The 12,734-nt window shown below is 43.7% G+C and overlaps 1 protein-coding gene across 1 annotated transcript in view; it reads left to right on the top strand.

Annotated features, from left to right (window-relative positions):
• The window catches only part of LOC311115591 (sushi, von Willebrand factor type A, EGF and pentraxin domain-containing protein 1-like), a gene marked incomplete at both ends in the record, with an annotated part of 53,358 nt that overhangs the window by 21,131 nt on the left and 19,493 nt on the right, over window positions 1–12,734 (top strand). The window contains 13 exons of the mRNA XM_084190750.1: window positions 1,468–1,564; window positions 2,847–2,960; window positions 3,629–3,742; window positions 5,173–5,374; window positions 5,691–5,848; window positions 7,104–7,302; window positions 7,560–7,735; window positions 7,974–8,098; window positions 10,087–10,210; window positions 10,355–10,525; window positions 10,943–11,116; window positions 11,282–11,401; window positions 11,711–11,887. Of these exons, the coding sequence (XP_084046876.1) occupies window positions 1,468–1,564; window positions 2,847–2,960; window positions 3,629–3,742; window positions 5,173–5,374; window positions 5,691–5,848; window positions 7,104–7,302; window positions 7,560–7,735; window positions 7,974–8,098; window positions 10,087–10,210; window positions 10,355–10,525; window positions 10,943–11,116; window positions 11,282–11,401; window positions 11,711–11,887 (1,951 nt within the window). The remainder of the gene's footprint in view (window positions 1–1,467; window positions 1,565–2,846; window positions 2,961–3,628; window positions 3,743–5,172; window positions 5,375–5,690; window positions 5,849–7,103; window positions 7,303–7,559; window positions 7,736–7,973; window positions 8,099–10,086; window positions 10,211–10,354; window positions 10,526–10,942; window positions 11,117–11,281; window positions 11,402–11,710; window positions 11,888–12,734) is intronic.

Here is a 12,734-nt window from a genome sequence, read left to right as displayed (position 1 = left end):
CCATTTTCTAATAATTGCGTCAACAGTTGTTGCCTTCTCACCAAGCTGCTTGCCTATTGTCCTGTAGCCCATCCCAGCCTTGTGCAGGTCTACAATTTTATCCCTGATGTCCTTACACAGCTCTCTGGTCTTGGCCATTGTGGAGAGGTTGGAGTCTGTTTGATTGAGTGTGTGGACAGGTATCTTTTATACAGGTAACGAGTTCAAACAGGTGCAGTTAATACAGGTAATGAGTGGAGAACAGGAGGGCTTCTTAAAGAAAAACTAACAGGTCTGTGAGAGCCGGAATTCTTACTGGTTCGTAGGTGATCAAATACTTATGTCATGCAATAAAATGCAAATGACTTACTTAAAAATCATACAATGTGATTTTCTGGATTTTTGTTTTAGATTCCGTCTCTCACAGTTGTGTACCTATGATAAACCTATGATAAAAATTACAGACCTCTACATGCTTTGTAAGTAGGAAAAGCTGCAAAATCGGCAGTGTATCAAATACTTGTTCTCCCCACTGTATGTACATATTACCTCAATTACCTCGACTAACCTGTACCTCTGCACATTGACTCCGTAAGGTCTACCTACACCTGTTGTATTCAGCACGTGACAAATTACATTTGATTTGATTTGAGATGGCACTCTTTCGCTAAGTGCATAGATGTATTATAAACAATGAATGTGTACAGACTTTGTGGTGCAGCAGAAATCCCAGGTGGGGTCATATTGAAAAGTCAGTACTAAGTAATCATGTCAAATGTAATCATATTGTAATTCATTAAAGATTTTGACACTATCTTAGCTGAACAGCGTACCATTTACCTTAAAACACCCATACCATTTCATTACTTTACTTATAATGGTTTGGGACACCTGGGACCATCACGTGACAAAAACCTCCAGGGGACAATGACACAACGTTCCAAGAACGTTCAGGGAACAATGACACAACGTCCCAAGAACATGCTATAAATGTCCTCTGGGACGTCCCCGGGACAAACCAGGAACTAGATAAAACCTCCAGGGGACCATGGCACAACGTCCCAAGAACCTCCTCGGGGACGTCCCCGGGACAAACCGGGAACTAGACAAAACCTCCAGGGGTCCTCAGTGACGTCCTGGTCACTTGCAGGGAACTACACAAAGGTCCCCCAGAGAACGTTCCCTTGGGACCATCACACAACGTTCTTAGAATGTTCTCAGAGCATCAGTGGGATAACCATCGCTCTGAAACCCTTAAGGGACCTAATGGGAATGTTGCAGAATGTCTTTAGGACATCCCCTGTTTCCTGGGTAACAGTAGATAGGTAGACTGGAGTGCACTGTGGATGATGAGTTGTCATGAGTTATGCTTATGAGTATGATGAGTATGGAATGTGAGAATGAAATGCTCTCTTCCTCCTGAAATTATCACACTCCACACTCATAACCATAACTCATAACCACATGACTGTACCTGTATCTCCCCAGGTGTTCCATGAGTGTTTCCTGAATCCGTGTCAGAACAGGGGCACGTGTGAGGAGGTGGGGGCGGGATACGTGTGCACCTGTCTACCTGGTTTCACAGGTAAACTATAACAGTTATGAATGGAATGAAAAGAAAACTTCCACATGTAACAGTATTGCTTCCATCCCTCTCCTCACCTCAATCTGGGCTTGAACCAGGGACTCTCTGCACACATCAACAACAGTCACCCTCGAAGCACCATTACCTATCGCTCCACAAAAGCTGCGGCCCTTGCAGAGCAAGGCAAACAAATACATCAAGGTCTTAGAGCGAGTGACGTCACCGATTGAAACGCTACTAGCACGCACCGCTAACTAGCTAGCCATTTCAGACCGGATACACACACACTTATAGCTAGCCATTTCAGACCGGATACACACACACTTATAGCTAGCCATTTCAGACCAGATACACATACACTTATAGCTAGCCATTTCAGACCGGATACACACACACACTTATAGCTAGCCATTTCAGACCGGATACACACACACTTATAGCTAGCCATTTCAGACCGGATACACACACACTTATAGCTAGCCATTTCAGACCGGATACACACACACTTATAGCTAGCCATTTCAGACCGGATACACACACACTTATAGCTAGCCATTTCAGACCGGATACACACACACTTATAGCTAGCCATTTCAGACCGGATACACACACACTTATAGCTAGCCATGTCAGACCGGTTACACACACACTTATAGCTAGCCATTTCAGACCGGATACACACACACTTATAGCTAGCCATTTCAGACCGGATACACACACACTTATAGCTAGCCATTTCAGACCGGTTACACACACACTTATAGCTAGCCATGTCAGACCGGATACACACACACTTATAGCTAGCCATTTCAGACCGGATACACACACACTTATAGCTAGCCATTTCAGACCGGATACACACACACTTATAGCTAGCCATTTCAGACCGGATACACACACACTTATAGCTAGCCATTTCAGACCGGTTACACACACACTTATAGCTAGCCATTTCAGACCGGATACACACACTTAAGCTTTCGATCAATGATCATCAGAGCAATGACAAGTTATTATTATTTATAAACTGGGTGGTTCGAGCCCTGAATGCTGATTGGCTGACAGAAGTGGTATATCACACCATACCACTGGTATGAAGAAACATTTATTTTTACTGCTCTAATTACGTTGGTAACCAGTTTATAATAGCAATAAGGCACCTCGGGGGTTTGTAATATATGGCCAATATACCATGGCTAAGGGCTGTGTCCATATACCACACCCCCTTGGGCCTTATTGCTTAGTTGTCTTATATGACTGTGACAATGTGTTTCTCCCTTAGGGGCTAAGTGTGAGAGTGACATAGATGAGTGTGACTCGGCACCATGTCAGAACGACGGTCTCTGTAAGGACGGCATGGGAGACTTCCTCTGTCAGTGTATACCTGGCTTTGTAGGTATGGAGACGTCACAACAACCACACACTGTCCTCCACATCATGACTGTCCACTGTCCTCCACATCATGACTGTCCACTGTCCTCCACATCATGACTGTCCACTGTCCTCCACATCATGACTGTCCACTGTCCTCCACATCATGACTGTCCACTGTCCTCCACATCATGACTGTCCACTGTCCTCCACATCATGACTGTCCACTGTCCTCCACATCATGACTGTCCACTGTCCTCCACATCATGACTGTCCACTGTCCTCCACATCATGACTGTCCATTGTCTTCCACATCATGACTGTCCACTGTCCTCCACATCATGACTGTCCATTGTCTTCCACATCATGATTGTCCACTGTCCTCCACATCATGATTGTCCACTGTCCTCCACATCATGACTGTCCACTGTCCTCCACATCATGACTGTCCACTGTCCTCCACATCATGACTGTCCACTGTCCTCCACATCATGATTGTCCACTGTCTTCCACATCATGACTATCCACTGTCCTCCACACAGACACATCGATTTGTCAGACATTTAGTTGCCTTGGTGCCGGAGTCTGTTTCTGCTTTGCCAACTCCTTTGTCTGGCAACAAGGCTGCATTTAGTACTATTTGATGGCAGACGTGTCTATGTGACTGACTGCTGGTGCTCTGTCCTGTCCCAGGTTCTCTGTGCGAGGCGGAGGTGAACGAATGTAGCTCCTCCCCCTGTCTGAACGAGGGAGTGTGTGTGGATGAGGTCAACCAGTACACCTGCAGCTGTGCTGATGGCTTCACAGGTGGGATCACTCTGCCTCGACTCCCTACCAGACCCTTGGACACTTCAGTTACCTGTATTCATAATTGCATGAACATTGCATGAATACACTGCAGAGGCAATTCATGTTTCATTTTACACGTTTTATCTTCTGCAACTATTGCAGAAGGTAAAACGTGTAAAATGATCACATGGCAAATTATTTACTTAAATGTATAATTATCATAATATGCCAAATTAAAATATAGTACTGCTAAAGGCAAAACCTGCAAAACCTATTTTTTCTGTTGCAACATCCACGAAAACCAGATATAATTTATGCAGCAAACATTCAATGCCAGCAATGCAATTAATTGGGTTATCCAGTTTTCACGCAAAAAGGCGTTATGATCATAAACATGATGTTATGCATTATGATCAACAATACGACAACAGCTTCAACCAGAGGGGACTGCTCCACTCAGTTTAGTTCCACCAAATTTGGCCAGACAGCTGGATTATGGAACCCCCTGCCAACCAGTGTGAGAGAGTGCTGTACCTTTGCTATAAGTAGCTTCAAGGCAAACCAGTCATGTGAACATTAAGACATTCTGACTTTTAAGATGTCACATCCTGAAGGAACAAGGGACATTTAAACTCTGATGTAAAATTATCATTATATTGTCTATTGTTGTATATTTGGATTATTATATATTTGTGTATCTATATATATACACTATATATACTGTATAAATATATCATTATTTATTTTTATAGTATGTTATACACTGAGTATACAAAACATTAAAAACACATGCTTTTTCCATGACATAGACTGACCAGGTAAATCCAGGTGAAAGCTATGATCCCTTATTGATGTCACTTGTTAAATCCACTTCAATCAGTGTAGATGAAGGGGAGGAGACAGGTTAAAGAATGCATTTTAAGCTTTGAAACAATTGAGAAATGGATTGTGTATGTGAATGGGCAAGACAGAAAATGTAAGTGCCTTTGAACAGGGTATGGTAGTAGGTGTCAGGCGCACCGGTTTGTGTCAAGAACTGCAACGCTGCTGGGTTTTTCACGCTAAACAGTTTCCCGTGTGTATCAAGAATGGTCCACCACCCAAAGGACATCCAGCCAACTTGACACAACTGTGGGAAGCATGTGGAGTCAACATGGGCCAGCATCCCTGTGGAACGCTTTCGACACCTTGTAGAGTCCATGCCCAAACAAGTTGAGGCTGTTCTGAGGGCAAAAGTGAGGAGGGGGGGTGCAACTCAATATTAGGAAGGTGTTCCCAATATTGGTTATATTCAGTGTATTGTAGCATTGTATAGATGTTTATTGTTTTCTGCCCAAGGACTACAGATGAAAATTGGCTAGCTAAATCTGGTGCAATGGCATGTTATACATGGTCCCTGACAAATAAACAAAGAAATAAATATGATATTTTTCCTTTCTGTCTTCTAGGTTCTCGTTGTGAGCTGGAGATAGACGAGTGTCTGTCCAGTCCGTGTCTGAACGGGGGTGTGTGTGACGACCTGATGGGGGGGTACTCCTGCACCTGCCTCCCGGGCTACTCTGGTTACCGCTGTGAGGTCAACGTGGACGAGTGTAACAGCGCCCCCTGTCTGAATGGAGGGACATGTCAGGACGCGGTCAACAACTTCAGGTAACAAGAAGGAACAACAGCCGACTGCTGTCAACCAACCAAGCTGTGGTGTACAAGCCTATTATGTATAATCTTTTGCATATTTATGTTTTATTTATGTGGAAAATATGTATTCAATTGTTTTCCAACTTTTTATTGAGATTTAGTGAAGTATTTGTAGACATGGAAGATACAGTGGTTGGAAGTACAGTATGTATCAAATATGATGGGTGGGACTTCAGTGAGTTATTCAGTATTTGTAAGGCTTAAAAGAATAGGATTGTGTATGTAGTGCACTGAGCAGGTCTATATGACAGTCTTCTCTCTCCGTATCCAGGTGTCTGTGTGTGGAGGGCTACCGGGGCAGGCAGTGCCAGGTGGATGTGGATGAGTGTCAGACTAACCTCTGTATCAACGGGGCCACCTGTATAGATGGACCGGGCTCCTACACCTGCCGCTGCCCTCCTGGGTTCAACGGAAGCAGGTGTGAGACAGGTATAGACGCCGTGGAGGAGGAGTAGACAGAGGGGAATGAGTGGAGGAGAGGGAGGAATGGATGTGGAGGAGTTTTAGTAGACGAGGTGTCTAGTCTAGTCTTGTGTCTCAGAGACGAGGAAGTAAATGTATGGAGGTAAACTATGTACAGGAAGTGAAACCACAATTTCGTTTTAAATATGCATTTTGAATGTATAATTCAACTTCCGCTTGTTGGTACAATTTTAAGTTATTCAAATAATAAGTACCAAAAAAAAAGTATATTGCTGGAACCAACGAGTCTGTTGCTCAACAAGGAGTGGTTTATTTTTCTTACTGAAATGATCCAAAGGAAAGGATCCTTTGTCGGGAGCACAGAAAGTAGAAAAGTAAATGTGAGGTTTCACTATTCATTGGAGGCATTGGAGCCAATAGTCTGGTTGTCTAATGGAAGGAAATTGCTTTTTTGGCCTCCCGAGTGGCGCAGTGGTCTAAGTCACTGCATCACAGTGCTTGAGGTGTCACTACAGACCCAGGTTCTATCCCAGGCTGTGTGACAGCTGGCTGTGACCGGGAGACCTATGAGGCAGTGCACAATTGGCCCAGCTTCTTCTGCGTTAGGGGAGGGTTTGGCCGGCTGGGATTTCCTTCTCCCGTTGCGCTCTAGTGACTCCTTGTGGCGGGCTGGGCGCCTGCAAACTGACTTTGGTCACCAGTTGGATGGTGTTTTCTCTGACACATTGGTGCGGCTGGCTTCCGGGTTAAGCGAGCAGTGTGTCAAGAAGCAGTGCGGCTTGGCAGGGTCGTGTTTCGGAGGATGCATGGCTCTTGACCTTCGCCTCTCCCGAGTCCATAGGGGAGTTGCAGCAATGGGACAAGACTGTAACTACCAATTGGATATCACGAAATTGGGGAGAAAAATGGGTCAAAGTAAATTTGCTTTCTTCAAGTTTGATTTCACAGTCTAATGGACTGGTCTGGTCCTTTTTCCTGGATCAATTTATTATGATGGACTGGTCTGGTCCTTTTTCCTGGATCAATTTATTATAATGGACTGGTCTGGTCCTTTTTCCTGGATCAATTTATTATGAATCAGCAACTGCTCCTTTACTTAAAAATCAATTTTCATAGACACATCATTTATGGCCCAAAACATTTCTCTCCTTCTAACCTCAATGACTCGGAAACTGCGCTTCTTATTTACACATAAAACTTTCTCATAATAATTGTAATGTCTTTTCACTCATTTCCGGCCTAAACATTTTCTTCCCTTCAGAGATGTCGACCTCATTCAACCTGGACTTCGAGGTGTCGGGTATCCATGGTTATGTAATGATGGATGGGGTGATGCCGGCGCTGACGGAGATCACGTGTACGTTCTGGATGAGGTCATCAGACACCACCAACTACGGCACACCCATCTCCTACGCCGTGGAGGGAAGTGACAACGCCTTCCTACTTATAGACTACAACGGGTCAGTACTGACACACACATACAGGGGAACGTACATTTTCATGCACAACTAGGGAGAGTGACTAGGATGGATATTTGTTTATTTCTGTATTTGGAACTAGTTGTTACTCTAGTCACAGGTACTCTACACGGGGTCCACACTTTCTCTCATTCTCTCTCTCTCTCTCTCTCTCTCTCTCTCTCTCTCTCTCTCTCTCTCTCTCTCTCTCTCTCTCTCTCTCTCTCTCTCCCTCTCTCGCCCCTCCTCCCCCTTCCCAGGTGGGTCCTGTACATCAACGGTAAGGAGCGGATTACAGACTGCCCGGCAGTGAACACGGGTCAGTGGCACCACATCGGGGTGTCATGGCGGAGCTGGGACGGGGACTGGAGGGTCTATATCAACGGAAACCCCTCAGACGGAGGGAAAGGCCTGTCAGTGGGCAGCACCATCCCAGGTGTAGTTCTATCCTCAGCCTGCTCATTGTACTGTATCATCTTAGTAACTTATTAAGTCCTAGTAACCTGCTGCGTAGTAGTATCTAAGTGTGGCGAAGCGTGGCGTATCAAAAAGTAGAATGATACTATTTTACGGGTCTTAATTAAGTAATAGCAATGAGGTTAACAACTTTTAGGCAGATTTCAGAGAACCCAAAGACTAGTGGTTAACCTCTGAAACTTGACCCTTCCCTGCAGGTGGAGGGGCATTGGTGCTGGGCCAGGACCAGGACCAGCGGGGCGAGGGCTTCAACCCTGTGGAGTCCTTCGTAGGATCCCTCAGCCAGCTCCACATCTGGGACAGAGTTCTGGACCCACAGCAAGTAAATCACACTGACACAAACAAACACACACACACACACACACACATTCAGACTGTCCTACTGCTTTACAACCTGAAACACACTCACAGACTAGAACAGTAGCTAGTGCATCACTATCTGAACACAGCTACTAGCCTGGTTACCAGATCTGTTTCTGCTTTAGAACAACTTGTTTTTCATTGTCATGATAATCGTGCTTGACACACAAAAGAGTTGTCTCAAGCAGAAAAAGACTGGCGTCCAGGCTACATAACTACAGTATATGAACAAGCAACTGTCTCTCCAACCTTTATTAGCATGAGAGCTACTTTTAAGAAATTAAACACTAATTTTCTTCTAGGTTTCAAATAGGCACATTCTCCTCTTCTCCTCTCCCCTGCAACTCTTCCCCAGGTCCTTAGTGTACAAGATAATGTAGTGCACTATGTTTCTGTCAATATACCTGGTAAAATAGTGTTTAATAAAAAACTCTAAAAGATTTTCTTTTTATATACAGTATATATTTTCTCAAATGATGTTCTCAGTTTTATTTGTCACTCTTAAAATTACAATTGTTTATAGAGAAACAACGAAATTGGATGTTCTGAGTCCATGTCAATGCTTAACCTTTTACTGCAGTTGGCTAAATCAGGGTCACACAGAGTGTTTCTTGGTAGTCTTAAACAAATCTACTTTGAAACAAAAGTATACACCTCACACACATGGTTATAGGCTTTTAAAAAATAAGACACCGGTACCATGTCAGATATAGAGTTGAAATGTATTACATTTTGAGTTTGCATCCCAATATGACACTTTATATACATCACAGAAGACTGAATGGGCTCCTGAGTGGTGCAGTGGTCTAAGGCACTGCATCTCAGTGCTAGAGGCGACACTACAGACCTTGGTTCGATTCCAGGCTGTATCACACTCCTGCCATGATTGGGAGTACCATAGGGCGGCGAATGTCATAAATAAGAATTTGTTCTTAACTGACTTGCCAGGTTAAATCAAATAAATAAATATAGAAACACCAGATTTATGGCATTTAAAATTTTATTTTGTATTAATTATTAATTAATAACATTCCACCCATGAGGCCACTAGGTCATTTGACTGCAGGAAAGGGGTACATCACATCAGAATACATTTTGTTTAGGTCTGGAAGAAAACAAAACCCAAAAATATGTGTGTGTGTAATTCCCCTTTAATTGCGCATCTGACCCTTTAATTGCGCATCTGGCCCTTTAATTGCGCATCTGGCCCTTTAATTGAGCATCAGGCCCTTTAATTGAGCATCTGGCCCTTTAATTGAGCATCTAGCGAGTGTGCCATCTAATGTGCCGTTCTAGTGATGGTTCTGTACTGCTGATGCTCATTTCATGGCAAAGTTTGAAAATAATAGATACAAATGATATACTTTGTGAACGTGAGGGGCATTTAGTTACACATGCACAGACACTTACACTGCATACACACACTCACTATATAAATTTTTTTGGGGGGGGAAGTATTACTGTCAATCAACAAGATGGTTATCACATCAACTGACTACACACAGAGTTATAAACAATGGTAAACCAAACAGACAGGGGCAATATTGCTGGAAATTAAGGTTTGGCTTTTTAAGGCAATAGTGACTAACCATGTGTGGGATAATGTCAATGTTAATTAGACAGTAGCTGGGAGCTTGCGGTGTCTTATACTTGTGAGATTTGTTTATGACAGTTTGCGGTGGAACACGTGAAAATGACATGTACTTTCAGAATTATTTGGCTAGCTATTCATCGGTGGGCTGTGAGCTACTGGTAGCTTGCGATCGACCTGTTGGAGATCCCTGAACTAGCATGTGGATACGTCTGTGGCAAAAAAATTAAACGCCTGTGTATCTTTTCCCCTGCCTGCTGTAAAAAAAAGTTCTGTCTCATTTATTTTTATGTGTGTGCGAACCACCAATCATTTTCTGTACTTCTGTGCCATAAAGTGACCTCCATATTTCTCTGTAGATCAAGATCCTAGCCAGCACCTGCCCAGGGAAAAACATCAGAGGCAACGTCCTGGCCTGGCCTGACTTCCTCAATGGGGTGGTGGGGAGAGTCAAGACTAACCCCAACTGCATCTTCTGTGCTGGTGAGGGACAGATCTAGGATCAGCTTACAATGGCCAAGTCCTAACCTTAACCATAGGGGGGGCACAAAACTGATTTTAGATCTGTGTGTAGGGAAAACGTTAACCCACTCCATTCTCCTACTCCATGACATTTGTGTTTGTCAGACTGCCCCCAGCTAGAGAATGCAGTGCCTCACCTGCGTGCGTCCAGTCCAGCGGTCAGCCCCGGGTCTCAGACACAGCTGTCCTGTGATCCCGGCTTCTACCTGGTGGGGGAGCCACTGCTGCAGTGTCACAACAAGGGAGAGTGGAGCCACGCCCTGCCCCGCTGTGAACGTGAGGGGCATTTAGTAACACATGCACAGACACTTACACTGCATACACACACACATCCACGCATGAACATAGACACAGACACACACAAACATACTCACACACACATGGATGCACATAGACAAACACACACACACGCACGGATGCAAGCACACACACTCACACACACACACAAAGCAGAGGTTACATTTGAGTAATCTATATCAATAAGCATAACCTCAGTAATAGCAGATAACCATCAAAAAGCAGCAAACATCAAAACCATTTGAACCCAACATTTCCACCTATCTGACCTGTGTACTGTCTATCTATAGGGGTATCATATGGGTTAATACCTACTATCTCCATTATCATAACCATCGTAGTATCACCGCCATTCAAAACATTCACATTGTAACCTGTGTATATCTACCTGTATAGGAGTGAAGTGTGGTCCCCCTTGGCCCCTGGAGTATGGTCTGTTCCAGGGTGCCGACTACCATGCAGGCAGCTCTGTGGTGTACCAGTGTAACCCAGGGTTCTACCTTCTGGGGGACGCTAAGGTCCTCTGTACCAACAGTGGGAAGTGGGGAGGCAACCCACCGGCCTGCCTGGGTAAGATGAAACTGACACACTGGATGAATATAGAGCATAAACGGTGTCATACTTATACTATTTACATTATATAATTAATGTATATCTACCGTATTTAGAGTGTATGTCAATAAATACATGTTTTCAAACAGCACAGAGTATAACGACGTGTATGTGTCCATACAGATGTGGATGAGTGTGCGCTGGGCTCAGACTGTGATGAACACGCCAGCTGTCAGAACACAGATGGCTCCTACACCTGCACCTGTATCCACCCCTACAGCGGAGACGGGAAGAACTGCACAGGTAAAACACACACATACTGTAACATACACACACCTGAGCCCAAAGTTTCCCCCGGTCAGGTCATGTGGTCAGGAAAATCTAATTTCCCCAACAATGACATTCTTCCTAGTTATATCACAAGCTACAAAACCCCTTAGCTACTGTATAGCAATGCCTCTCGTACCTTATTGCTTCATCATCATCAAACAACTAGAGTTCACCACTGCCAAATCTTTTAATCTATTCATATCTGTTGGCACTTCAAGGTGCAGTAGCTACAGTATCAAACCTTTGTGGTATTTTTTCTCTGTATTTATGTTATCAATCTAGAACCAGTGAAGTGTGAGAACCCGGGGGCTCCAGAGTTCGGCTATAAGGACGGCAGTAACTTCCTGATGGGAAGTGAGGTCGTGTTCACCTGCGAGGAAGGTTACGAGCTGATTGGCTCATCTCACGTCCAATGCCTGGAGACAGGAAGCTGGAATGGTGTTTTCCCGTACTGCAGAGGTATAGAGGACATCAACATGTGTTATATGTAATGTAATATATGCTGTAGTAATAATGATAATAATAATAATAATAATAATAATAACAATAATGATAATTATATAATAATAATCATGATATAATCATAAGAATAATAATAATATACGCATGTCCTACTCAAGTTTTCTGCTTGGGTTTCTATATCATCTTAGTATGTTTTATTCTGTTCCGATTGTACGAAATGATATAACATGATAACATAACACTGACATAACATACAAAAATAATCCTGTTTTCACATAATGCTTTGTTGTCACTATCAGTAGAGATCCAGCATTGTTATGTACAATATGTTCATGTTTCCAGAAATACCCAGTTTCATGACAGACCATTTGCATTTGAGTAATCTAGCACTACCCTCTTATCCATGAGGTACTTAGACAACTTTATAAATAACACAATTATCCTGATGATGCCCATCAAGCCTTCATAGCTCTCAGATCTGCCTAACCAAAGCCTTCAGTCACAGCGGTTATAATGGAGGCTTGATGTTGGGTAACGAGCAACAAAAGCAAACTGTTTGTTTTGATCCTGAACACTCCTACTCTCTCTCTCTCTCTCTCGCTCTCTCTCTCTCTCTCTCTCTCTCTCTCTCTCTCTCTCTCTCTCTCTCTCTCTCTCTCTCTCTCTCTCTCTCTCTCTCTCTCTGTCTCTCTCTCTCTCTCGCTCTCTCTCTCTCTGTCTCTGTCTCTCGCTCTCATAATCATCTTGCATATAAATATCCTGACCCTCACACAAACACATGCAGGTGTGTATGCGTTTGTGTGTCTGTGTGTTTGTGTGCGTGTGTGCACATGCACGTGTGTGT

The sequence above is a fragment of the Coregonus lavaretus genome (assembly GCF_964263955.1).
Source record: "Coregonus lavaretus genome assembly, contig: HAP1_SCAFFOLD_4014, whole genome shotgun sequence".
Taxonomy (NCBI): domain Eukaryota; kingdom Metazoa; phylum Chordata; class Actinopteri; order Salmoniformes; family Salmonidae; genus Coregonus; species Coregonus lavaretus.
The sequence above is the reverse complement of the archived record's forward strand: the minus strand, read 5'-3'. Positions and strand labels throughout refer to the sequence as shown.